Source organism: Anopheles ziemanni, chromosome X (genome assembly GCF_943734765.1).
Source record: "Anopheles ziemanni chromosome X, idAnoZiCoDA_A2_x.2, whole genome shotgun sequence".
NCBI classification, from domain to species: domain Eukaryota; kingdom Metazoa; phylum Arthropoda; class Insecta; order Diptera; family Culicidae; genus Anopheles; species Anopheles ziemanni.
The window spans coordinates 2,869,273-2,894,310 of record NC_080707.1 but is presented as its reverse complement, the minus strand read 5'-3'; the positions used below and the strand labels follow the sequence as shown (position 1 = coordinate 2,894,310).

Below are 25,038 nucleotides of genomic sequence, written 5' to 3'. Positions count from 1 at the left end.
TTTATGAATTTCTCTACATCGTACATAAATTTGATTTAGTAGAGTTGAGGCAGAGACTACGGAATGTGACGGAGTTGTACATATTTCGTTAAAATAAATATAATGTGATTCTATTAGAAATTGCTGCAACGGATCGTGCACAAAACTTAAATACATTTTCAAATCGATTTTGTGCTCTTTCATAATAGTGGCCATTTGGTTGACCATAGTGCCAGTGCTGCCAGACGATGAAGTTAGAACATCCATCATTTGTTGTTATAATGTTTTATTTACAATTCAGTGTCCTTGCCGGTTTCAGGCATCAGTACTTAAATCGCAAACCGTGTTTAACAGGATGATTGGATAGTTTCGATACATACAATTGTTGGATAACTCTGTTAATAATGTGAGCAAAATTCCAGCACTGCTCGAGGTGTCTAATGCGACGGCGTCGCTCAACAAATGGGTATTACATATTTTTCCTCTTCTGAAAATCTCTCCACTCATTTCCAGGCTCAAATTCCACCAAGGAGAGCGTTCAGATTTATCCAGTTGGCCAGCAAAGTTTAGCGGACGGGCGGTAGTGAGCAACCCATCTTCTACTTTACTGCATTCCATCGAAACCAAGCCGTAAACAGAGCTAGCTCGTCGTATAACCGTGGATCTACGTGTTGATTTACACCCACATATCAAATTCGTCCCAAAAAGCCATACTTTACTGACCACTTGTACATACAAGCAACGAATCCAGTGAGCTGAAATATCGCGGCAGTGATACTCGGACGAGGTATAATTGCTTTAGATTCGTGTCAGCTAGAAGTTGCAACGAAGTTGTTATGTCTGCCATCGATCTTCTACGTGAGTTGCTCAAGGCATCGGAGAAAGCCGCCAATATTGCACGTGTGTGCCGTCGCAATGAGCGTCTGTTCAGCCTGCTGGTACAGGAAAAGGATAAGGATGAATCGAATTCGCGATTCGAGCAGGATTTCAAAACGCTGGCGGACTGCCTCATCCAGGAAATGATAAAGCATGATATCGGAGCGCGGGTGAGTAGGGGGCTGCCGGAAATGGCTGCTTGGGAGATGATCGGTGGTGAATGATATGTAACATCACTTTATCGATTAGTTTCCGGAATTACGTGATAACATTCGAGGCGAGGAGAATGCCAAATTCACTAATACTTCGGGGGATTCGGTAACAGTAACCGTCACTGACGATAAATCGGAAACGGTGCATTGCCTTGAGAAGGTAAGTGAATGAGTTTACAGTCTTCCGTAGCAAACGCTCCCGAACATTACGTAATGGTGTTTTTCTCAATTATTTCCATTTTGCTCTTTCACTGATGCATTCAAGATTCTAAACGGTGACAACGATGCCGTGATGGCGCTTGTTGATGAAGTGTATCGCGAGGTAGAGCTGGATATGGAGGGTCTGGAATTGCCCACCGACTCGATTCCACTCGATAACGATTGGTCCGAGCTCGGCATTTGGATCGATCCGATTGATGCGACCGCCGAATACATTAAGGGCGTAGAAAAGCTCACCAAGTTTCCGAACATTGCCTCCTCCGGGCTCAAGTGCTGCACGGTGCTGATTGGCGTGTACGAAATTTGCCGCGGTACGCCCATCCTCGGTGTCATCAATCAACCGTTTGCCGAGAAGCTGCTGGATGGGGAGACCGATGAGGAAACGGTCAGCCAACAGCCGCAAGGCGGACACGGTAGCTGCCAGTACCGGGGCAAAATCTACTGGGGTTTGTCGGTGGGTGACCTGAAGTTCAACAACATCGCACCACACGAGCCCGAGGCACGCATCGCCATACTGTCGCCGTCCGAGCAATCGAAGTATGTCGACTTCATTCGCAACCAGCTAAAGTACGATGTCATCTACTCGTCCGGCGCGGGCTACAAGATACTGAAGATTGCCACCGGTGAAGCGGAACTGTTTCTGCTCAGCAAAGGCACGACCTACAAATGGGACACCTGTGCGCCCCAGGCCATCCTTCGATCAATGAACGGCGATTTGTTCAATCTGCAGGAAACGCTTATCAACAAATCGGTAAAGAATATCGCATACCAAGATCGCAAAACGATACGCAATGTCGGCGGAGTCATTGCCTACCAGAATATCGATAAGCTGCGTGAATTTCTCAAACTGTAAACCCGCCTGTAAGCGAATCCGGATCGAGGTGTACTACGGCTAATTATGCTTTTCAGTATCAATTAATGCATCATAATGTCTAGCAGTTTGCATGGAAGCAGAAATATTTAGATACGGATGGCTGTTAATTGTTGATATGTAGAAGTATTAATGTTTAGAAAACTTACATAGTAGTGTGTTTTGCATTACACTAGGGGACATACGTGGACGTAGTTATATATGGATACGGATCAAAACTCAAGGGAAATTTAGTGAGACTCTCTGTTCAATGAAAGGCTGTCTTTGTAGGGAAAAAGGTCGCTTTTGGTTTTTATCATTACAACGTATTTATGGTGTTTATGAATTTTGTGTGCGGTGGAAAACAAAGTATTCATATTGACAGACCTTAATAATTGCATAGCAATTTCAATTACGAATCAGAATCTATCTGCTACATTTGCAATATGGCAGATAGTAGAGGAAAGTATATATGATAGATAAGCGTTTGGTTTAACTGAATATCCAATCTGTGAACAAATGAGAATAACCTTTATTTTAAGACAAAACTGAGCAAACTTATTTGATCGTCTTGTCCTATTAGTCGTCGAAACTAAAACGAACAGATAATATATACATATATATACATATATATTTAAACGAAAGCTTACATGTAACAGGGTTAAAAATGTCATCTCAATGCTATAATAATCTGCACGGCCATAGAACGACACAGCGCAAAAAACAAAAATAACGCCACGTTGTAGAACGCATGTTAGTGAACTCTAGAGTGATATATCTGAGATGTTAGTACTTTCTCCAAATCGACCGTAGGCGTATGTAATTGGTGTAAAATAATCTTAAAATAACGAAGCCAAACAGTGGCGTACGAGAGTTACTTTTGCAATGAATGTGAATCATTAGCATGTGTCTTGAAGTCAGTCACTGTATTGAGAAATGTCGAACTATGTGGGTTGTATTTTATGGGCTAAAAAGCGAACAACAGATCCCAGAACTAGGGGGATCTCTTCGTGTAATGTGGAATGGATAAACTACACCACCGACATGTTAATGCATGTTTAGAACAAATAATATGTTCCATTACTGGTTAGCCAATGCTTTTGACAGGGTAAAACATCTTTAAACTAAATAAATATTCCAATTGCATTTGAAAGTTCCCTCATAAGTGTGCTTACTGTTTCCAAATTTATTTCACTTGCGTCTATAGACGCGGATTACGTACGATTACGTGCTACCCTTTACATAAATCTGGAACGAAACGGTCTCTTTGAAATGCGTTTCGGCCACAACATGTATACTTATAATTGTACCGTAATAAGACAACCGTTAGTACAGCACAGAAATTGTATTCATGATTTTACATGATACACATAATTGGTCAAACCAACTTTGGCATAACGTAAAGATATTTATTTATGTATTTTCTCTCAATAACGGTTCTTTTTTAACTTTACTGGCTATAAACTTTACGAAACGTAATGTAATCCGCACCGCCTCTATAAGATGACATCTGCATGTCCCGATTCGATAGACACTTCACTTTCGCGAACCGGTTCACTTCAAAATGTTTACATTACTGCGGCCCAATAATTTGCGAGGTGCTTATGTGATAGCGTCAAAGACGTGTGTATTTTAATTGATTGTTGGTACTTTTTACACACATTTTATATCAGCCAAAAAATATAAATTAACTTTCCTGAATGTCAACACTTACTACGGTAACCTGAAAGGCAAATGTCACCTTGGTACGGGCTACTTGTCAGATGTCAAACAGCCGGCTTCGAAATAACAGTGCACGGTGAAGTGTTAACGGAAACAAGCGCAACCATGGATCAAAATGCGAGCAACAGTCTGCTTACACTTGATAATTTCCCGCCAAGTTCGGCGAAATTGGTTCAACCACTGGTACGTATTGCAATGGATGCGAGGCGAGCGCAAGCGTAAAACCGGTCCGGTCATTCTCATGTCATTCATTCAGATGGGCCACTTTCCCGAAATAGCGTTCCCCCGTGATCGCATATCCGACGACATGCAGAATGCTGCGTCCAGCAAACTGTTACCGGTCACCGAAACACTAGCGAAGCGCGTCATCAACGCATACATGGAGCGCGGTCTGCTTGAGGGCCTGCTCGTAGCGCAACAGTCGGAGTACTTGGTGGTGTCGGCAGTGGCCCGCAAACTCCTGTCGTTCGGCAACTGGATTGGTGCATTTTGGCCATCGGGCCCATCCGAGACAGCAATGAACCTGTTCGTGAAGCACTCGCAAACACGCAACTGGTCCCAGAGTGTGATCCGCAGTCTTGCCTTTCACCCGCGAATCTTTAAGCTTGCCGTCGCCACCGTCAACGATACGATCTGCATATACACGCTGGACGCGGAAGTGACACCGATCCTGAAGAGCGACCAACAGGAGTCGATTACTTGCCTTGCCTGGCGCCCGAACTCGGCCGGCGAGCTGGCCGTCGGCTGCGAGACCGGTGTGCTGCTGTGGACCGTCGATCCGACCAGCCAGTTCTCGCGTCCGCTCATTCCACCGATCGCATTGCGGCATAGCGGTAACAAGCACAGCCCGGTGTCGTCCATTAGCTGGAGCGACAACGGCAACCTGCTGCTAACGGCCAGCATTAGCGACTCCCGGGTGTACGTTTGGTCCCCAGACTATCATCGGTATGAGGAACTCCATCGCTTTAACAGGCCGTGCGCGTTGGTTGGCTTCGGACCCACTGGCGCGCAACTGATAGTGTCGACCATAGGGCAGCAGTTTTACATCGGTAGCCTCCAGGGCCGGTACATGCATACGTGCTGGCAAATAAGACGCGGCTCGATACAGTCGCTGGTTTGGTCGCAGAATGAGCATCACCTGCTCTACGTCACAACGGAGGATCAGGAACTCTTCCACATACAGTTCGACGTAACAAAACGTGAGTATTGTTCGTTATGCGTGCATCTCTTAGCTGTGTTTAACATTAATCTGTATGTGTAGTCAAACTAAACCAGTAGCAAAAGGCTGAAGCTCAAATCCGTCCTCGAGTGAGCTGTATCGTTTGCTCGTTGTGTGTAGAAGCTTCATGCAATCCGTGTTAGTATTACACGTGTTTTCTTACCTTCAATAATTCATTCATTTCATTTCAAGCCGGTAACAACGGAAAAGTTTGTGCCTTGGTGGACCTTAAGCGAACGAAAACTGACGACGGGTTGATAATCGGAGGCAATCCACAGTCCATTGCCTGGTGCAAGCGAAACATGGTGTTGGCGATCGCGTTTAAAGATACGGCTGTGATAACCGTTTTCTTCACCCAAATCGAACGGCAACAGTTCTCCATCAATCCGTACTGTTTGATCACTGGCGTCGGCCTGAGCTATCCGTCTTGCATGGTGTTTCAGGAAAACTATGCCGACCAGCAGGGAAAGCCGGCCCAATCGGTCCTTACGGTCGGCTGGTCGTCAGGGACTATTTCGTACTACCAAATGAAAGGGCATAGTGTAGAGTACAAAGTGCTGCGACATTCGACGCCACTACTAGTGAACAATTCTTTGAATTGAAACTTGTATGTCTAATGGACATTTTATATTAGAAGAATTAACTTTATAACACGTACGTCAAAACGTTCAAATTGTTTCACCATGTTTCAAAACGGTCAGTTTGTTTCGATAACCTCAACCTCTATGGTATTTGCTGTTGTAATAAAAACAAATTAATTCTTTATAGATACGCTTTGTTCCCCACGTAGCGAAACTATATCACTCGTAAGTGACAGTCCAGTGACTTGGCCAAGCCACCATTGGGTGGCCAGTGTGATAAGGCCATTACATAATTCTACCTCCGCGTTCATAGTTATCAAGCAATTGTTTATATTATACAAATCAGAACCATAATGCAAACCTCGGAGGAGCTAAAAATCCCCGAGTCCGGTATGATATTCCTTATCATCAATATTCTCTCCTGCTCCATCCTCCCGCTTTTACGGACCGGTTGCAACCACTGGGATTTCCGTTTGGCCAGAGCAAGTTTTTTATTATGTATTTTTGACTTATTGCTTTTGATCATTTGGATCATCACAAATATAGGACGGTTGACACACAAGAAACTCGGTTGTTATCAGTATCGCGAGCGTTTGAAAAATCGGCCGTGTTTGTTTCTACGGGTGCCCACGCTTCCGATAGGGATAGTGTATGTTTTAAAAATGGACACAGCCGCAGAGTATAAAAAGCGGGATGCTACTAGCTCCGGCTGATAGACGGCAAACAAGCGCAGCGAGGCCCGGATCAGGTCCCGCCGTCGAAAAGGTTCTGATTGAGAGGTTTCAGGGTGTACGATGAAAGTAGTACTGGCAGGTCGGGGGCTGTTGTTGGCCCTGGCGCTTGTAGCCGGTGCCTTCGGAGCTCCATCGGCGGAGAAGGATGGAGCGACGGTTCGCTGGTGCGTTCCGGAGCAGCTTCAAGCCAACTGCAGCCGATTGACGAGTGCGGCCGGTGTGGGGATCGAGTGCGTTAGCGGACTGGATCGCACCGAATGCCTGCGGTTGGTACGCAATCGGCAGGCGGACTTTGTGATGGCCGATCCGGAAGACCTGTACGTCGCGATGAAGATGGAGAACCAGGACTTTGCGGTGTTTGCGGAGCAACGCACGACCGAAGAACCGGCGTCGCCGTTCCGCTACGAGGGAATTATGCTCGTGCGCGCGGCGGACGGTTTCCGCAGCCTGGAGGACCTGCGCGGCAAAAAGTCCTGCCACACCGGGTTCGGGCGCAACGTTGGCTACAAGATTCCGGTGGCGCGGTTGCAGCGTGCCGGTTTGCTGAAGCTGCCGGTGGCCGACGGTGCGCTGTCGACGGTGGAGCGCGAGCTGACCGCGCTGTCGGAATTCTTCAATGCGGCCTGCCTGCCCGGACCCTACTCACCCCATGCCGACAACGATGTGCTGCTGAAGCACCGGTTCGCGAACCTCTGCGAGCGCTGCGATGCGCCGGCCCAGTGCGACAAGCAGGACAGGTACGCCGGCTACGAGGGTGCCATTCGCTGTCTGGTAGAGAACAGCGGTGACGTGGCGTTCACCAAGACGATCTTCGTGCGCAAGTACTTTGGGCTCCCGGTGACCCCGGGTGGAACGGCGCAACCTGCCCGCAATCCGGCCGCCCGACCGGAGGACTATGTTTACCTGTGCGAGGACGGCACGACACGCCCGATCGCGGACGGTACGGCACCCTGCTCCTGGGCCCAGCGTCCCTGGCCGGTTCTGCTCACCAACGGGGACTACAGTGGGACTCGCTCCCAACGGCTGCAGGATGCCACTCAGCAGCTCGATCGCTTCTATAACGGCCCGCAATCGACGGCGCCCGAGGCCGACCGGTCGGCAGTCGTAGCGCTCGGTATCAAGGCGACCAATCCGCTCGTCAACCGGAAGGAACTGATGGCGCCCGGTGACTATCTGCGGAAGGCAAACTACGTGGAGGTGATCGAACGCGAGGGACCGTACGGCAGCGCGGTACGGCTGTGCGTTACCAGCGAGCCCGAGCGCCAGAAGTGCGAGGTGTTGCGACGCGTGGCGTACTCCCGGGACGTCCGGCCGGCCCTCCAGTGCGTGCTGAAAACCGAAGAGGCGTGCGTTGAAGCTGTCCGCAGCGGCAAGGAGGCGGACGTGGTGGTGCTGAACAAGTACTCTTCGCAGCTGAAGGCGGTCGTCACGGAGGTATACGCCGACGGTGCGGCGAAAACAAACGGAGCAAAGAATGGCGATGCAAGGTAGGTGTTGCTTTTATCACTGTTTATATTTGTGAAGTGAATTTCGTTCAAAGGCCCTTATCGTACAGCGTTTTTACAGAGCAACATTCGCAAATTTCTTCGCCAAAGTCCAAACATGAAGATGGCATATCTCAGCAACAACACAATGGAAGTGTGTGAGAACCGATCGTCTATTTTTGAGCTTCCTTTCCGGAGTTGAGTTGAGATATGCCAATTCTCAAGCAGGATCCGGCACTTTGGTTGTTAAAAACGATCTTCATTTTGGTTATTATATGTAGTACAGCCATGTATGACAGAGGAAGACATTTGCTGGATGTTGGTTTTAAAAAAAAAAAACCCTTTTAAAAACCGTTTTGAATGTCTTTCTCTCCCCTTCAGCACCGGAGCAACCGTCTACGTGCGACCGGAAATGGACGAAGCGGAACAGGACAGCATTGTGCACGCGTTCATCGCGCTGTCCGAAACGTTCGGGGCTGGCAAGCCGAATGCGCTGGTGTTCCGGCTGTTCGGTTCGTTCCGGGTGGAAGGCCAGGCCGACCCGATCAGTAACCTGATGTTCCACGACAACGCAGCCAAGCTGGCGGCACTAAACAAGAATTCGTTGGCGGACAATTAGTGGCAAGCATTGCCGACAAAGGACAGATATGCCAGGTGATTTCGGCTGGTGGTGGGTTTGCTTTGGCTACTGACAAATAAATAATCTCCTTAACAACTTCATAAGTGATCGGTGGTTGGTTGGCTATCCGCAGATAGTCTGGTGATGGGTGGAGCACGAACCAAGCTCGCTGGTGTACGCAAATATCGTATGATTGATGTTGATTGGAAACTTCCGATTGAACTTGATTTGATGCACAAACAGTGAAACAGTCAAAAACACCACCTTTCATTGGTTTTTCAACGATATTTCGTTTTTTTTCGTCCTCTAATGTTTATTGTTGTATTGCCTTTTTGTCTGAGTTCCTGCTCTCGTTGAATTTCTGTTTTGCACAACCCGAAAACACGCCGTGTGTTGTCCGTCTCTTCGAAAGATGTTGCTGTAGGTTGATAGAGGCTTGCGCTCGGCGATAGAATTATACACGATGTGTGACCTTAAAAGAGTGTTCAAAATGCAATGCTAGCTCAAGGTTGATCTACGTGGCTGTCGGCAGCCGAACCAAAGCAACCGTCGGCAGCATCACTTGATGCTCTTTTTGTCCAAAAACTTTGCCGCCTTGTACATCGTCACGTTGTAGAACTTGGAGAGGCCCGTGCCTTTGGGTGGTTTCGCTAGGCTTTCGGTGGATGGCGCCCGGCCGTCCACCAGTCCGTTCGCTCTGGTCAGCTGCTTCGTCGTGGTGTAGACCGCGTGCATCCTGACCGGTTCCTCCCGCTCCGCCATCTTGACGCGGACCAGCTGCTGTATGGGTTGTAGCTCCACCTCCGTGCTGCCGGGTTGTGCGGGCGGTGTTGATACGAGCGGTCGGGCTAGCACCGGCACCGAGGAGGCCAGTTTCATACTCCCGGTTGCTCGCACCGGCGAGCTGCCAGCAGCAGCAGCACCCTGATCGACGTACGGCAGAAACACGTCATCGTCGTCTACCTCGGCGAAAGCATTGCTGGCATCGCCCGGACGCCCATTCGACAGTGGTTGAACGCTGCCGTACCACTCGCCCGTCCCGTCCGCTACCGGTTGCTTCCGTACGATGATGTTACCCTCCGGGACGCCCTTAAGGTTGACATTTTCGATGTGCTTACAGCTGTAGTCTGGCGCACAGGATGGGCTGGAGCAGGCCGGCGCGTCCAGCTTGGCCAGACTGCTGCTCCTAACTGGTCCAACTTCCAGAATTCGTACACGATAGTGTAGTACCTGCCGTAAGAAAACCGTAAAGAGTTTCGTCACAGCTGTTTTGCTCTAAGTTAAGACATTGGGGAGTCTCCAATCGCTAAGTTGGGCGACTTTCGATAGCTAATGGGAGGGAATGGTGCATTAGGGTACTCATTTGAGCGATATTATCTCACCGCGAGCTTGGTTCGTGCTATCATTGTTCAATGAAACGCCGCCGTTAATCAAACGACCTTTGCTATATACTGCATCGTGTGTACGTACTGACTCACCTTGTCTTCCGCCATAAATCGTAGCGCCTCGGAGAGGGGAATCTTCACGCAGTGGCCATCCTTGAGGAAGTCCGGATCGAGCTCGGAGTGGCAGGGGAAGCGCTGCACCAGCAGCTTCCAGCTGTCGACCGGTGAGTAGAGTTCCAGCTCGAACGCGTACCGGGCGCTCACCTTGGACTCCTTGGTGGCGCAGATCACCGTCCACAGCACGGTCAGGCTGTCCGGGTCGTACACCTGGTACAGATTGAACGCCTCGTCGTGCGCCCGGAGGACGTAGTAGGCCACCACCAGCTGTGCGCCGGCCCGCTGCCCCGCGCTCTCGTCCCCATAGTCCCACCGCAGCGCCACCGTCGGCTCCTGGTGCACGCGATCGGCGTGCGCCGCCAGGCAGTGTTCCATCCAGTCCCGCTCGCACCCCTGCCACCCGCACGCGTCCCACACCTTGCCCATGAAGCACTCGATCGGCTTGTAGCTGCAGCGCTCGCGGTGCCAGCGGAGCAGCTGCAGCGGCAACCGGACCGTGCAGCCCCGGGCCGCGTTCTTGCAGGGGAACTGCACCTTCGACACGATCGCCTCCAGTGTGTAGTTGCGCAGCTCGCTGAACCGGTCGCCGCACAGCGGGCACACGCCAAACTTACGGCGACAGGCCGCGCAGATGCTGTGGCCGGTGCAGCACATGGTGATGGCGCCGTCCATGGGTTCCGCGCACCCGGGACACTTCACCTCCGCCACGATGCTGTCGTAGTGCTTCAGCGTGATGCTGAAGTGGCCGTCGCCGTACACCAGCAGCGAAGACTTCCGACACTCGGACGACGAGTCCGAGCGTATGCTCGGCGATTGCGGTTCCTCCAGCGTGCCCAGCTTCACCACGGCCAGCTCCGGCACCCCTTCCCCCGACGCACTCGCCTTACGTTCCACCGCGTCGGCCATCGCACCGAGACGAAAACAAAAAACGCAACAAAAGGAAGAAAGGAAGAAGAGTGTACCGTACCGTGACCGCACAGCACGACGTTGGAGCAACGACTGACACCGAGCGCGCGTGCTGAGTGATTGTGCTGTGAGTGTGCGGGCGTTACTGTTGCCATTGCTGCGCCTGCAGCGAACCGGAACGTCGCAGACACCCGCTGGATACCTGCTCCCATCTACCCCGGACCACGGTCTCCGGTGGTGATCCATCGCACCGACTCTGCAACTCGCCCCCTCCCCCGCTATTTGCGCACCTGCTCACACCAATCGATGCCGATCGCCCGCGGTATCGGACGTGTGCATACAGTGCCCTACGGCTGTTTATCTTATCAGCACCGATGCCGCAGTTTTGTGACGAGCGTTGCGGTTATCCGGTGTATCTCCGGCAAAACACACTTCTTCTTCACGGCGTCGACGTCCATCAACCGCCGCAGACGGAAGCGCCTCGTCCTGCCCCGTGCCGGAAGTCAACGGACACACACACACACACACCCAGGTAGCAGATTGTTCCTGTGTCACCTGTTCCTCCATACCAATCCTGGGCTGCAACGGGCGACGAGAAAAGGGGTAAGCGATTCTCTTACGTACGTAGTTTTTTCAAATCGGATTTGTGAGGATTAGGGCTTACCTACGACCCGTCATCAGCACCATCATCGAGACCGGCACAGACAGTCAAACCCTGAGACCGTGACCGTGTTCCGGCTCATGACCCACGCACACACCCTGTTCGAGCGTTTAAGTTTCCCGTTAGAAGCTAGGAGCTACACCACTTTCACTACCTTTTACGAAAGGCGTTTCTCTCACCCATTGTGTTGATTGTTGTGTAAGAAAATCGATTGCGATGTCTTTTGTCTCAAAGGTCCTTTATTTTGTTTGTCAAGTGGGTAAAAAATTACTAAAATATGGGGTGGGCTTTGAGTTGAAATCCTTGAGTGCTACCGATACCGAGGAACTTCAACTATGTCGTTAGTTGCGAATCAATTGTTCGTCTTGAAGGATAGTGTACAACTAGTTGTACCAAGTCGATGGTGCACGTTGTCATTCGGCGTTTCCATTGCCATTCGTGGCCGCCACCTGCTGCTGCTGCTGTGCGGAGATGTATTCGAATAGTGCCCGCTGCGTCAGTACCCCAACCAGTACCTCCTTACTCGAAGCATCCGTGGCTAAGAAGAAAAGAAAATCGAATGCAGGGTGTTAGAAAAATGTGTTTCGCCTCTATGCAATGGTTCAACCGCGACGATCGCCTATCGTCTTACCAGATTGCTCTTGATTGGTGATCAGGACGAAGCTGTCCTTCTCGAGAATACGGGACGCGCGCCCGACGTTGTCGTTTTGGTCGACTTTGACGAACTGCTTGTAAATGGCACGCGTAACCGGGTCGGTTGGTTTCGCCTGGCGGTTCAACACCTTGGACATTAGGTTCGGTAGGTGCACAACGCCCTTGATGGTCCTGCAAGATACAGTTTGACAGTCGTTTACTCGGTCTAGGGGTTGGGTAAGGAGTGTTGTTACCCTTCTTCGTCCACAACAGGCAGCTGGTCGCGATGGTTCTGTTTCATCAAGGCGATGGCATCCTCCAAGTTCGCATCGACGCGCACTGTTACCGGTGCGTCGATCGGTACTGAGTGTAACTGATTGTTCCACCACCTGTGAGGGGGGAGTGAAGGACGGATTGAAATGGGAACGATAAACAGCCGACAAAATGCCCCTTTGGAAACCCATACTTTTGATCGTAGCAGTTTTCCGACTCCTTGAACTTGCGTGCCTCCATCCAGTTGTCCGAGACGAACTTCGTCAGGTAGTTGCGGATGTTGTCCGGGAGGATGACGACACAGTTCTGACCCTCGGTCAGCGTTTTGGCCGCCTCGAGTGCGACGTACAGGTTGCCACCACTGCTTCCACCGCACAGCAGCCCCTCGTCGCGAATGAGCCGTCGTGCTAGGGGCAGTGCGGCGCGATCGTTGAACTTGTACCACCGGTCAACAACGGACCGGTCAAGCACGGTCGGCAAAAAGTCATAGCCTACACCCTCGACCTCGTAGAAGCTCACTTCCGAACGGTTCAGCTCCTCCGGTTCGGCCAGAATGGAGCCCTCCGGGTCGGCGGCAATCACCTGGCAGGACGGGCAGGCCTCCTTTATCTTGCGCCCGATGCCGGTCATGGTGCCACCGGTTCCGGTGCCGATCACCACCATGTCCACCCGCCCGTCCAGCTGCTGCACGATTTCGGCCCCCGTGCCGTCGTAGTGCGCCAGCGGGTTGCCCGCGTTGCGATACTGGTCGAGGATGACCGAGTCCGGGATGGAGCGTTGCAGCCGCTGCGACACGGCTATCAGACCCTCCGGCGAGTCGAAGGCCGCCTCCGTCGGCGTACGGATGACCTCGGCACCGAGCGCCTTCAGCGTGTCCACCTTCTCGTTGGACATCTTCTCCGGCATCACGATCAGGCAGCGGTAGCCACGGGCGGCTGCCGCCATCGCCAGCCCGATACCGGTGTTGCCGGACGTCGGCTCGATAATGGTGCAGCCCGGCTTCAGCAAACCCTGCCGCTCCGCTTCCAGCACCATGCGTACGCCGATACGGTCCTTCACCGAACCGCCCGGGTTGAGAAACTCACATTTCACATCTTCGAAGGGCGCGCGATAAACCCAAAAATGCAAAAAACCGACGTTAGTCATGTGTATCTGTGTGTGTTCGCTCGGACATCGCAAGATCATCATACTCACAAACGTTGCACTTGAGGCCGTACGACTGTGGAATTTTGTTCAGCTTCACCAGCGGCGTGCCTCCGACCGCTTCCAGAATTGACGGGAGAACCGAAGGTTTCGGGGCGCTATGCGAATGGGGAGTAACATTTTTCGTTAGACCAATAGATTAGGGATCAACTCCCTGTAGGAGTAGGGCAGAGAAGGACGAAGCCAAATACATCGTGGGTTAAAATCGCGCGTTACCGCGATGAGAACCCGCGGGCACCCTGACACTGGCGCGCATTACTGATAACGTGTTATTTAAAATTGATCGCCCATGGGGGGGTCCCGACGCCGCGGGGAGGATCCCTAATCACGCCAGTTAAAATAAATATTTTGCTGCAACCATTCTTTTCCGGACGTTTCCAACGGAAAACGGTACGACTCCGTCGTTGTGGCAGAAAAGGTGTGGGAATCTGAGATCACCCATTGTAAACAGACATCACCTCATGCAGGAACGCTGTCGTTAAGACACGACGTCCATTGCAATGCGCGAAAAAAACACACCTTTTTTCTGCATAAAGACAACACGTGTGTTGATGAAGAATTCGGTATGCAGAAATACACTACGCTTCGATTGGGTTGTTGTAAGTATATTCCCATGCACAGTAGACTAAAATTTCTGCTTATCTACCCATCATTAGGAACTTACATTTTAAAGAGGGCAGAGAAAAAAATACGTCTAAGAATGTGACGTCGATAGGAAAGATTCTAATCAGCGCCACCACGTGCGAAACGAAGAAACGAAAAATATGTCCATGAACCTTTAACCTGCCCGTCCACGGTGGATTCTAATCGTCCATCGGCCTTTTGTGGCGGTTCTGGCCACGCTAGACATCACAGACAGATGGTGAGAGATGACGCAAATTCGGTTACAATCTTTTGTACGGGTCGGGTGCGCTTCGAATCCTGTACAATAACGGTCTCCTCTACTTACAGTGGTTCGTGGTGGTGTGGGCTGGCCACTTCGGTGCCCAGCGCCCAGGTACAGCGGGAAGGTTGATCGGGTCGAATGAAGTTTGCCATCGGGTCCTCGTCCGTTTCGGTGCGGGGCTGGTTCACTGACCGATGGCCGTTCATGGGACAGTTTCGATGATTGGATGCCATGTTTTCGATCCGCTCGCTTGCGTGGCGGGTGTTGATGGTAGGGTCAATCAATTCGGTCAATCTGCTATCGTGTGCTGATTTATCAACCAGCCTGCTGCTTCAGCACAACGTCGCACAACACGCGGTACTCGTGGCTCGCCTCTGTGCTTCTTCTTTGAGGCAGTGATTAGTTGTGGCGTTCTGAATGGGATACCTTTGGGCCCTTGGTGGATATGCAGTGGAAAACGCTCCACTGGAAAGCACGAGCACACGCGCGGGCTGGTTGCGTCGTACGCACACTACACGAAAAAACGTGGCACGGATACGGGCACTGGTTCAGGTGTGTACGAAGTGCAGTCAAACGTCACCGCTGGGCTTCGGTGCCCTTCGGTATTGGCAGAACAGACTTGCGCTTCTCGCTGCCGGGCAGGAGGTAAATATCGATGCGCTGGAAATCGCACCGACAATCTCTCGAACAACAATTCGTAGCCACACGTAGGTTGACACTTGCACACGGTACAGTTCAGACGATGGACAGCAATGAAATGAGTACTGCGGCCCAACGCACGTCGTTCTTAAAAATGGTTCACCGCCGGATCCGTTGCCAACCCAGCCGCCGTTCGCTACTCTGCTACGCCTAGCGGTGTGTGTTACTGCGCTCGGGTGGTAGTGGTTACTGGTTTTGGTGGTTTTTTACTCCGCCGTCCTCCGATGTGCTCTCCCATCTACACACAGATCTCATCGCAGCATCCAGCCGCTCCAGAACTATCAGCTCCTTCCGCGGTTTGGTTGCGGTTCTTGTTGATAACCCGCGCCTCGGATGGGGCTGCTTTTCCGTCGCTCTGCTCTCGCTCTCGTCGTTGATGTTGACCCCGTCCGTTCTTCCCCGTCGCGCTAATTGACCGCACGCTTCGGATGCTGGAGGAACATGACCCTGCTCTCACGTGCTTTGCTTCCAGCACTGGAACATAAGGAAATCATTTTGTACTGCACTGAAATCACAATTTGTAGTGCTGCAAAGAAATTCCTGTTCTCATTCTCACAACGATAAGCGATGGGTGTGTTCCAGTACACCGCAAACTGCGGTTTTATCGCTGTGAAGGAGGAAATTATTACACTTCCGAAACATCGCGAACATTTGAAAGTTCATACCACTCGAGCAGGATGAGAATAATTGGGCAACAATGAAGTTGAAAGTAGAAATAAGTTAAAATAAAAGTTAAGCAATGCTATTGGAAGGGAAAAAATACAGCACTTCAAGGGTTTAATGGGGAAGGTTGAACTAAGCATTTAACGAGTGCGCTCGTCTTCTATTAATTGCATTATTTTCCCTGCCTTCTCACGTTGCAATTTGATTGCGCTAATTTTACCGAACTACCTCAAAACTGAATCTATTACGCTTGTTTGTATGCCCCTGTTGCAGCGTTACTCTCTTTTGCAACTCTTTCGCCGGATACATGATGTTCAAAGGATTTACATCGAAACATAACGTTTTTATTTTGATTCTTTACTTTGAAGCTGGAAGGGCACTTCAAAGACATGGCAGCATAATTTCTATGTTTCCTGAGCATATTTGAAAATACTTCTATTTTTTGTTGTTACTGCACAAACGCAAATATGTTTGAAACGTTGAACATTTTCAGTTTTAGCTATGCATCTCTTGCAAAAAGATACACGACGATCAAAGACTCCGAAACATAACGTTTGTATTTTGATTCCTTACTTTCAAACTTCAATGATCTTCAAAGAAAATGAATAATTTTTTTATCCAAAGGGCATGGAAATTTTTTTTTCTTGCTGTAGCATATTTGCATGTTTGAAACGTTACCAATGTGTGTTTCTATACCATGCTTCTCCTAAAAAATTCGCACGCCGATCAAAGGCTTTCCATCGAAACATAATGTTTATATTTTCATTATTCACGGTCGAGCATCAAAAGGAGTGAATCAGAGAATGTTTCCGGAGGTCATTGAAAAACATGGCTAGTTTCTTCCTGTTTCTTAGTTGCATGTTAGAAACCTTACCAGCTGCAGCAACAATGTCAATCAAAATACCAGATGCTGTACTTTGAAGCTAGAACGTTCTTCAAAAGGAATGAATCATATTCTTTTGTTTCCCGAGAGCATGGGAAAACAATTCTAGTGAATCTGTGCTGTTTATTTGCATGTTTAGACACGTTGCCAAGGAAAAGCCCGTGCAATTGAAAACAATAATTGTCAAAACAAAACGCTGCTCAGCACCGTTATCATCGCGGTCCAGGAAAACCTTCATGACGTGCATATCGCGACTCGCGGGTTCATCCGCGCTAGCGCCGACTCCGCCAGTGAACACCCCAAGGCCGCTCGCGGATCGCGAATACGCACCTTTTTTTCCTTTTTTTTTGCTCTTACGTGGAGTTCATTTCGCGGCGAGATGACGGGTTTGTCTGCTGAATCATCGTCCGGCGTTCGCGTACCAGGAAAATATAATGACGTGTTCGTGCTGGCCACCGTCGATGCCCGGTACTCGCTGTTGATATACCGGCTCGCTTTCGCATTACTTCCCAGGCTTTTAGAATGCAAAGAAACTTTTAACGATTTCTCCTATCGACGACTGCACAGCAACGGGAAATGCACTTGTACACCACCAATGGGGGAAAGGAGGGGGGTTGTTTAATATGACGAAATATATGACCGCCACTAACGGACGGTTTTACATCACCTCCGCCTGGGTTCATGAGTCACCGGAAATGAGTGTTAAGGTACGTGGAGTGTCATCATTGCATTTCAATTGCAGCAAAGCTGTTCACTGGGCAGCTCTTGTTTTCTACGGTCGGGTTTGGTAGAAAAGTTCGAAAGGAAACGCAAGCAATTAAATATACTGTATCAAATACCAAGACAATCGAATTTAGCTTATCAAGCATGAGAAATACTACTCGTATGTCGCTGTATAAAAAAGGCGTCATGGTGTAAACAACTTTCGTCAGCCCCATCATCTAGCTGTGACGGCGCACTAACGGTTTACATTCGCGAGAAAAATAACACGCGATCGAAAAGGACTAACAAAAATAGGCTAAAAGATTGTTTTCATATCGAGTTCTTAACGGTTTCCCGAGCTGTTCGTCATAGGTTACTTTTTTTCCACACATCCGTCGCCGGTTGCTTGATAGTAGTCGCGTTGATGGTGTTTTGTTTAAGCAAAAGTTCGATTTTGATTGTGGGGTTGTTTCTTCCGGATACTGGTGGCGATCAGTTCCCTATCAGAGACCACACGATACGCCTCAGGGGTGTCTCAGCTGGTCGATCGGATGAATAATCAGCGTAGCCGGTTGGAATTCCCGCCTGCACATAAAAACGTGCCGCCACACCACGCTGCACGTCACTCGCCGTGCAGCGGCGGGGATGACGCAATTTTCCAGTTTCGCTCTCTCACCCCCCCAGCTCAAGACCAACGCATGCATTCCAATGGTCATCAACTGACGCTATTTGCCGTTGTGCTGGATGTGTATTCATCGTGACTCGCGCGATTCCATAGAATTTGACCGTCGAAAACGGTATCAGGGCGCCGCAAGATGTGATGGCAGAAGCCTTCGCTTGTTTCGTTCGCTTGAACAGATGAATGAAACCGCCTCAGTTCACCCATCATGACATCTACCCCGTTTTGGCGACCTGCTTTTACTTTCAAGTTGTTAAAATATTGTGACTCTTTTGTGCCGGTTCCGTTAAACCGAGGACCTGTGAAGTATGTAGGACGTCCACTACCGAGTAGGTCCTTGGTATGTTCTTGCGCAGGAAAGCTTCGACGCTGCACTACTAGCTCCTCTCCCCCATTGCGTGCATACATTTTTCACCAACTTCAAAATTGCACAACCAACGTAACGAATTACAGCAAATTTGCGCAATATTAGAATGACTTTGAATTTGACCCGCTGACGCACACCGGTCTCCAATGACTCATATCATATGGTTTTCTTCCCCACGTCCGGGGAAACACTTTCCCATGCCTTCTGCTTGCTCCTCCGGTATTACCGGAGGTGTGTAATACGGTACCACCGAGCACATGGACTTTAAAAGCGCGCGCCGGTAAACATGTTCGAACATGTTTTGGCGTGTAACGGATCCGCGTGACACACAGCAGCCCCGGTTGATGGTGTTGGCGCCGGCAATGCAACGGTGATCTTTAAGTTTCGTTACCGGCTTTTTTAGTAGTTTTGCAGCTAGTAGTGTGTAGAGAGGACGATGGTGAAAGACTTTCGCAGTGATTTATCTATCTGTCGACAAGGACTTTGAATTTACTTGTTTCGACAGACAAGATAAACCATTGCGAGCAAGATCTTCTGGTGTCTCACTGCTCCATGTCCTTTCACGACTGCTCCCGTCGGCAGTGATTCCACACTCCATTGGAACTTCTTAATCACAGCTCACAAACTTTTCACAAACATCTTGCACAATTCGTTTTAGGGGACGTTCGAAACCACACACCACTTATTCACTACCCAACAACACTGTCGTGCCGGCTGACGAGCAGCAATGAAATAAAGAAATTCGCCGCGGAAACCTCGCTTTTATTAACGCCGCGTTGCGTTCATTTCGGCGGAGTTCATCTCGTGGTGATTCATCTGCGTGTACGCGCGCGCTCGCCTCGGGAATTCGTGGCCATGCCTCTGATTCACAACATCTATACGGTGGACCACAATTATCGCGTCTAGTGAGCAATGCCCTACTGGAAAAGGATAATATGCACTGGAAACACAACACTCCTAGTTAAGTGATAACAACATTCCGCAATCTGTCGTTCTTTAATTCTTCAAAACGTCCTGTACAAATGTGCATAATAGAGCGAACGATCGATTAATCGCGAAACAGGCGAGTAATACAATTACAAAGACAATTCAAACTTTTATTCTTATTCAGTGAACAAATCGGCCATCAGCAAGACTGCATTGATTATCGACATTTGTTCATAGCCGAAAACGCTGAACTATAACCATCAATACATATTTTAGTAGGTAAAAATGTCTACTACTTGAAAGTAAAGATCATATAGGCGACTGTTTTTCTTTGCAGATATGGTAGTTTGTTTTATTAGTCACAAAATGTAAAAGAAAAAAAATAAGTTAAATGAATAATAACTTTATCTACATCCTTTAAAAAATATTTATATTTTTAGAAGTACTCCTGCTGCATATTTTCTTTTAATGTTTTGCTCGTGAACAGTTAAGAACAACCTAAAAAAACAGAAGCAACTATTGATTAAAGTATTTTCGATAATATTTCGAGTTTGGAATCTGGAGACTGCGAATACCAGAACCAACGAATCCGTAAATTTTGTTTTGAAGGAAGACATTAGGGTTACTGCATGTCGAGTGCCTCAGAGATGGGTTAGCTGAAAGCGACATGCAGCAACATGTTCCTGCATGCACGATCTGCGCCGGTAGGAAGGTCGGGTTGGTTGGATTTTTTTCTTCCATCGAAGGGAAGCATCACGCAAAAGAAGGGGAATCGATTCAGAAAACTCTGACTGGCGAAAGTGGCAAAGAAAAAGCTGCTGACGCACAGCCATGGTTGTGTATGCGTACCAACACTGGACCGGGACTGCATCGTATTCGTGTCCGTTCGGTAGGCGCCCTTCGCAGGTTTAAAGTATGCGCAGCATTTCCGTTGGCTTGCGCTTCCCATAACGAACGGTCAAAACATGAACTCTCCTGTTTAGTTTTCTCCAGTAGGGATTTTTTTGTGTTTAATCTAAACCATGTGTTGCATGGGGGTTGAAATGTGGTACAGCATGCGATGAGGGTTGTTAAATATTGAAGAATATTGCATTCGAGAAGGCATTGATTAAGCACCTGAATATGTTACTTAATACCGAAAAGCATTAGATCACCGAAGAGAGAAAACTTTGAATTTTTCTGACTGGACTGCAAGACTTATTTAAACCTGAGGGTGGCTCGTTGTTCCACCTAACCTTTTCCTCTGCGCATTGAAGTTCGCGTGTTTGTTTTGCTATCGGTTTATTTTTTTTATTGTAGCACCAGCACCATGGCTTTTGTAGAAGACTTCGGGCGGGGTTTTTCTTTCTAAGTTTTAGATAAAACGCAACATGAGTCAATATGCTTTAGTTTTTTTTCGATTTGTTTTTAATTTTTTGTTTTATTTTGTAAACGAGCTGCATATCTGAACATTGCTAACTCTTCCAACACCAACAAGGAACATTGATTGAATTTCAATCTGAAATGCGCCTTTTTATCAACCCGCATGCCCATCTAAGTACCGCTAGTCAAGGGAACGAAAATTATTATTATTTTTAAATTTCTTTTTCAGCTCTACAGGAAGTATAGGATGGTCTTAACGGCCATGTACTGCATTGGAAGCATCGCGCCTATAAAGGCGAGGAAGCGGGCCGGCTGCGGAACAACGACAACGGCATACACCAGCGTGTGGATAATGCGAGAGGCCGCTACTAGCCGGAACAGGTTTATCGCCAGGAACGGAGCCGGGTCGGTCAGCAGGTACAGGAACCCGATCACGAAAAATGGCAGGATGTTCTCCAGATCGTTCTGGTGCGCTCTAACAAGGTAAAGCAAAACAAGGTATAGGTGATTAAATGGGTCCAACGTTTTCTCTGATGTGGCGACAAACACTTACCTGCGTACTCGCTCTACGTCCGGATCGTCGAGCTTTGGCTTCAGTTTCCTGCTAACTGCATTGGTATCTTCTGGATTGGCAAAGGCCTGAAATAAGCAACGTGAAAAAGGTGTGAACTTGAACGTAATACTATGCCTGTATAGGTAACATCCTATAGCGAACCGTTATGCAACCTTTCTGAGATCGATTGTGTTCAGTCACCTACCATCTTCCGGACTCGGGTCACCGAAGTTAAAGGAGACATCAACAGCATCTTCAATGTCAACACTGACACCCAAAATAGATAAGCCCGCAGAGCAGCATCGTTCACCGAATCAAAAACATTCGTCATGTTAGAATGATGAATGTTAGTTCAAACGAAACAGTAAACTTCAAACTATAACCTCAAAGTTTGCCTTGCAAAACAATCTTATTAGCCAAGTGTAGCAGAGTGATGTTCCAAAACTACCCCGGAATGCGACGAAGAAAAAGCTACGATCAACTAGCGTTGCGGTCCAGATTGAAACTGAATGAAAACACCCAAAATTCATGGCTTTCCCTACATACCAACTAACTGTTAAGCGAGTTGGATCAGACAACGGTAGAGAGAGAGAGAGAGAAAGGGAAAGATAGAAAACTAAAGTTGTAGAGAAAGCCCAAACAAAATCAAGTGGCTGTGCAGCCACTTATGGGCTCTTCTTTTGGGTGTGGGCAGAGGTCGCCATCTCTTGATCTACGTTTATGAGCATCGCGAGCATAGTATGACAATTGAATCATTTTTACTACGAAAGTTTAACTTACACCCGACCGACTACAGTTAAAGCATATTAAAGAATCAAAAATAATTTCGCTTGGTATTCTCAATAGAATCTGTTGACCGAATTGACTACAATAGTTTGACGAACCCTGCGCTAGAGCATAGTGAAAGTGGTTCCGCTCCGTTATCGGGGTGTTTTCTTCGTCTGTCTTTATATTTTGTTCCCGATGCGGACGATGAACAGTTTGAAAATCCAAGTTTCTTTTTTAGATCAGGATAGCCTTGTGTGCCTTCACTCCTAAGGGGTTTTACTTTGATGGTTTTCAAATTAATACATTTAGGATCAGTTTTTAGCATCCTTGAAAAATATTGTTATGTAATGTACTCGCCTTATCATGTATAGATTTAAAATAATTGATAGCAAGATTAAATCACACTGATCTCTAGCACAACTTGCGCTTGATATACTCACGCACACACCTTATTTTTGAAACGCTGGATTGCGGTCAGTGGGGCCATGAATAGCATTTTTGCCACCAACACCGCTGACCAGAACACGTATGCGTTGTACACCTCCGTATTGATATTGTTGAATGCCGTGGCGAAAGACATGATGAGGCTGGCTTTCTGCTGTACTGCTGGATACTTATATGACTCTACCGCTCAACAACAAACCGAAACGTCCGAACACGAGCTGGCGCAAAGTTTGACTGATGGCAGAAGTTCATATTACCTATCGTCGTTACCCGGCCATCCCTTGCTAGCGCTTCTCTATCGTAAGCGCTTGCGGGATTTAAACGATCCGCGATACGGGGGCCTTTGCCCTCAGCCAAGGTTAATGTCAGACAAGCAAAAAAGAGAGAAAAGTAAACATCGATGAAAACTTGACGGATCACTGAAGGGAGTCGTTAACATCAGGCCTGCTGAAACTGATCGGGTTAAACGTAAGATTTCGCACGCTTTGGAAAACTGTTTGAACCTGCTAGATAGATACACCTGCCGAACAACGTGTTATATGTACGATTAAAACTAAGCCATTGTCGCGCACAGTTTATGTTTATTCCTTTTCTTTATGCTTAATCTTTCTAGAGTCTATCTGCACATCTAAAAGGCACACCGAAAACTGGAATGCAAGCGTGGCGCAGGCACGAGTGGACAGAGCCATCTTTAGAGGAAATACAGAGCCGTTTGGATGGCCATGTAGAAAGTGGCCGCGTAGGCGACGCCCCACGAGAGGCCGCGAGCCGGCTGTGGAATCACCACCACGGCGTACACGATCGTGTGCAGGATGCGGCTGATGGCCACCGCCCGGAATAGGTTGATCGCGATGAACGGACTCGGGTTGGTCAGCATGTACAGCAGGCCGACGGTGAAGAAGGGCAGGATGTTCTCCAGATCGTTGCGATGGGCCCGGCGCACCCGCTCCACGTCCGGATCATCAAACTTCGGCTTCGCATTCGGTTTCTTTGCGCCGGCCAAATCTTCCTCGTTGGCGAACACCTGTTGGGTGGAGGATTAGGGTAAGTAAGTTTGCGATTTCTTCACTTGGCGGATGAGTACGATTACGTTCGGAGTTCGATAAAGCTTATCGAGGGGAGGCGAGGGTCAAACTCATTTGTCACTGCAGCCGTATTGGTACGGGATCTGGAATCTTCTTCGCAAAGTATGCGTACGTCATATCATGGTATGCCTTGAAGAAGATGCAAGTCATCATGACTGAGTCGCATAACATCTTCGCTCCATAAACCGTGCAACACTTCGGCATGACTGGTGTATTTTATGCCGCTGGTCACATTCCTATAGCAGGAGTACACTTTTTTAAGATGTACATATAAAACTGGCCGAAGCGAGTCAAAAATAACACTGTAATGAACGCATGGCCGCCAGCGTGACCTTGAAAAGAAACGCCTGTTTAAAGCCGGCGTTGTTTTTAAACAACCGTAACCAAAACATGAAACGTGCGCGTGTGCGTGCTGGGTGCAGCATTTTCCTATCACTGCCGGCAACACAGATGCCGGTGGAATGTTGCGTAATTCAGTTAAACTCTCTACGGTTTAGGTCAGATAGTTTTTGTTTTTCAATTACACCGGTGGCATTCACTACACCTGCAATGGCACCGTAGGGTTTAACCTTGTCAAACTGTCGAAAGCATGTTCGATCCTGGGCTGCGCGATTTGTAACCAAATGATATTAATGCTACTCTCACTATTGCAGTATACTTACGCCCTTCTTGAAACGTGCCCGACCGGTCAGCAAGGACATGAGCAGCATTTTCGCTACCAAAACCGCCGCCCAGAAGATGTACGTTCCGAACACCTCATCGTTGATGTTGTTCAGTAAGGATGTCATGTTGATTGGAGTGGTTCGCAGGACCTTTCAATAGTTGACGACGACTGCAAAAGATGTTGAGATGGCTTTACGTTCACCGCTCGTTGAACCGTGCCGGCGACTTACCCTCTGAACAGTTTACTGATTGCCGGGTTCGCGGCGATGTGCGGCCGAACCTATCCGTGGGAATGACGTTGCCGATTGTTGCGGCATGTCGTGTGTGTGTGTGGCATATACCAACTACGCAGAGTACAGCTTGCGTTTGTTCTTCCGAAGGGCCGGTAGTGTGTGTGATGCGCGCGACCTTTAAAAAACATATGGTATCGCATAAACATGCCGCTGTTTCGGTTGCCGCAGCATAACCTCATGAGCATGTGAACGTGTAGCAAGATACCCTCGGTTTGGTTTTACTTTTTATTGCACTTTCAAAATTTTCAAAATTACTATTAGTAAAAGCCCTCAACAGGGGCGTACAAATCGTAAAAACTTATTAAAATATTCAAACCAGTCAACTCGGGTGGCCAAAAACAAGTTCTTATGGTGGCGAACCCATTCATTGCAAGTATGGGTAATTAAACAA

The 25,038-nt window shown here is 48.6% G+C and overlaps 7 protein-coding genes across 8 annotated transcripts; 3 read left to right on the top strand and 4 right to left on the bottom strand.

Moving 5' to 3' along the window:
- The first annotated feature begins 307 nt into the window (after positions 1–307).
- On the top strand, positions 308–3,249 carry LOC131291334 (inositol polyphosphate 1-phosphatase). Of its 2 annotated transcripts, none has more exons than XM_058320533.1 (4): positions 308–385; positions 493–1,025; positions 1,105–1,227; positions 1,333–3,249. In XM_058320533.1, exons 2-4 carry the CDS (start codon positions 816–818, stop codon positions 2,137–2,139), a joined length of 1,140 nt encoding a protein of 379 aa, XP_058176516.1. In that variant the 5' UTR covers positions 308–385; positions 493–815; the 3' UTR covers positions 2,140–3,249. The 2 variants fall into 2 exon arrangements, with proteins under 2 accessions (XP_058176516.1, XP_058176517.1); XM_058320534.1 differs by having other exon boundaries at positions 369–412.
- A 714-nt stretch (positions 3,250–3,963) lies between these two features.
- LOC131290528 (aladin-like) lies at positions 3,964–5,705 on the top strand. Its single transcript, XM_058319680.1, has 3 exons — positions 3,964–4,041; positions 4,115–5,057; positions 5,270–5,705. The coding sequence occupies exons 1-3, from the start codon at positions 3,964–3,966 to the stop codon at positions 5,677–5,679; spliced, it is 1,431 nt and encodes a 476-aa protein (XP_058175663.1). The 3' UTR covers positions 5,680–5,705.
- Positions 5,706–6,405: 700 nt separating this feature from the next.
- Positions 6,406–8,596, top strand: LOC131290527 (transferrin). Its single transcript, XM_058319679.1, has 2 exons — positions 6,406–7,879; positions 8,258–8,596. Exons 1-2 carry the CDS (start codon positions 6,453–6,455, stop codon positions 8,493–8,495), a joined length of 1,665 nt encoding a protein of 554 aa, XP_058175662.1. The 5' UTR covers positions 6,406–6,452; the 3' UTR covers positions 8,496–8,596.
- Positions 8,597–9,053: 457 nt separating this feature from the next.
- On the bottom strand, positions 9,054–10,903 carry LOC131290526 (uncharacterized). The gene is made up of 2 exons (XM_058319678.1): positions 9,974–10,903; positions 9,054–9,725 (listed from the first exon to the last, which is right to left on the bottom strand). Exons 1-2 carry the CDS (start codon positions 10,901–10,903, stop codon positions 9,054–9,056), a joined length of 1,602 nt encoding a protein of 533 aa, XP_058175661.1.
- Positions 10,904–11,887: 984 nt separating this feature from the next.
- On the bottom strand, positions 11,888–15,139 carry LOC131291328 (cystathionine beta-synthase-like protein). Its single transcript, XM_058320526.1, has 6 exons — positions 14,623–15,139; positions 13,665–13,771; positions 12,664–13,564; positions 12,452–12,586; positions 12,196–12,389; positions 11,888–12,102 (listed from the first exon to the last, which is right to left on the bottom strand). The coding sequence occupies exons 1-6, from the start codon at positions 14,790–14,792 to the stop codon at positions 11,978–11,980; spliced, it is 1,632 nt and encodes a 543-aa protein (XP_058176509.1). The 5' UTR covers positions 14,793–15,139; the 3' UTR covers positions 11,888–11,977.
- A 5,933-nt stretch (positions 15,140–21,072) lies between these two features.
- LOC131291346 (microsomal glutathione S-transferase 1-like) lies at positions 21,073–21,836 on the bottom strand. The gene is made up of 3 exons (XM_058320547.1): positions 21,600–21,836; positions 21,395–21,480; positions 21,073–21,316 (listed from the first exon to the last, which is right to left on the bottom strand). The coding sequence occupies exons 1-3, from the start codon at positions 21,723–21,725 to the stop codon at positions 21,073–21,075; spliced, it is 456 nt and encodes a 151-aa protein (XP_058176530.1). The 5' UTR covers positions 21,726–21,836.
- Positions 21,837–23,174: 1,338 nt separating this feature from the next.
- Positions 23,175–24,580, bottom strand: LOC131291345 (microsomal glutathione S-transferase 1-like). The gene is made up of 2 exons (XM_058320546.1): positions 24,354–24,580; positions 23,175–23,630 (listed from the first exon to the last, which is right to left on the bottom strand). The coding sequence occupies exons 1-2, from the start codon at positions 24,477–24,479 to the stop codon at positions 23,298–23,300; spliced, it is 459 nt and encodes a 152-aa protein (XP_058176529.1). The 5' UTR covers positions 24,480–24,580; the 3' UTR covers positions 23,175–23,297.
- Positions 24,581–25,038: the final 458 nt, after the last annotated feature.

Excerpts from the sequence above, each read along its gene's own strand:
- LOC131290527 (XM_058319679.1), top strand. The coding sequence starts at position 6,453 with ATGAAAGTAGTACTGGCAGGTCGGGGGCTGTTGTTGGCCCTGGCGCTT. Across the intron at positions 7,880-8,257 it reads GCAAAGAATGGCGATGCAAG|CACCGGAGCAACCGTCTACG; the intron begins GTAGGTGTTGCT and ends TCTCCCCTTCAG.
- LOC131291346 (XM_058320547.1), bottom strand. The coding sequence starts at position 21,725 with ATGACGAATGTTTTTGATTCGGTGAACGATGCTGCTCTGCGGGCTTAT. Across the intron at positions 21,481-21,599 it reads TGACCCGAGTCCGGAAGATG|GCCTTTGCCAATCCAGAAGA; the intron begins GTAGGTGACTGA and ends TGCTTATTTCAG. Across the intron at positions 21,317-21,394 it reads GACGTAGAGCGAGTACGCAG|AGCGCACCAGAACGATCTGG; the intron begins GTAAGTGTTTGT and ends TTACCTTGTTAG.
- LOC131290528 (XM_058319680.1), top strand. The coding sequence starts at position 3,964 with ATGGATCAAAATGCGAGCAACAGTCTGCTTACACTTGATAATTTCCCG. Across the intron at positions 4,042-4,114 it reads CGAAATTGGTTCAACCACTG|ATGGGCCACTTTCCCGAAAT; the intron begins GTACGTATTGCA and ends TCATTCATTCAG. Across the intron at positions 5,058-5,269 it reads ACAGTTCGACGTAACAAAAC|CCGGTAACAACGGAAAAGTT; the intron begins GTGAGTATTGTT and ends TTTCATTTCAAG.
- LOC131291345 (XM_058320546.1), bottom strand. The coding sequence starts at position 24,479 with ATGACATCCTTACTGAACAACATCAACGATGAGGTGTTCGGAACGTAC. Across the intron at positions 23,631-24,353 it reads GGGCACGTTTCAAGAAGGGC|GTGTTCGCCAACGAGGAAGA; the intron begins GTAAGTATACTG and ends TCCACCCAACAG.
- LOC131291334 (XM_058320533.1), top strand. The coding sequence starts at position 816 with ATGTCTGCCATCGATCTTCTACGTGAGTTGCTCAAGGCATCGGAGAAA. Across the intron at positions 1,026-1,104 it reads AGCATGATATCGGAGCGCGG|TTTCCGGAATTACGTGATAA; the intron begins GTGAGTAGGGGG and ends TTTATCGATTAG. Across the intron at positions 1,228-1,332 it reads CGGTGCATTGCCTTGAGAAG|ATTCTAAACGGTGACAACGA; the intron begins GTAAGTGAATGA and ends GATGCATTCAAG.
- LOC131291328 (XM_058320526.1), bottom strand. The coding sequence starts at position 14,792 with ATGGCATCCAATCATCGAAACTGTCCCATGAACGGCCATCGGTCAGTG. Across the intron at positions 13,565-13,664 it reads CGGCCTCAAGTGCAACGTTT|ATGTGAAATGTGAGTTTCTC; the intron begins GTGAGTATGATG and ends CGCCCTTCGAAG. Across the intron at positions 12,103-12,195 it reads CACCAATCAAGAGCAATCTG|CCACGGATGCTTCGAGTAAG; the intron begins GTAAGACGATAG and ends TTTTCTTCTTAG.
- LOC131290526 (XM_058319678.1), bottom strand. The coding sequence starts at position 10,903 with ATGGCCGACGCGGTGGAACGTAAGGCGAGTGCGTCGGGGGAAGGGGTG. Across the intron at positions 9,726-9,973 it reads GATTTATGGCGGAAGACAAG|GTACTACACTATCGTGTACG; the intron begins GTGAGTCAGTAC and ends TTCTTACGGCAG.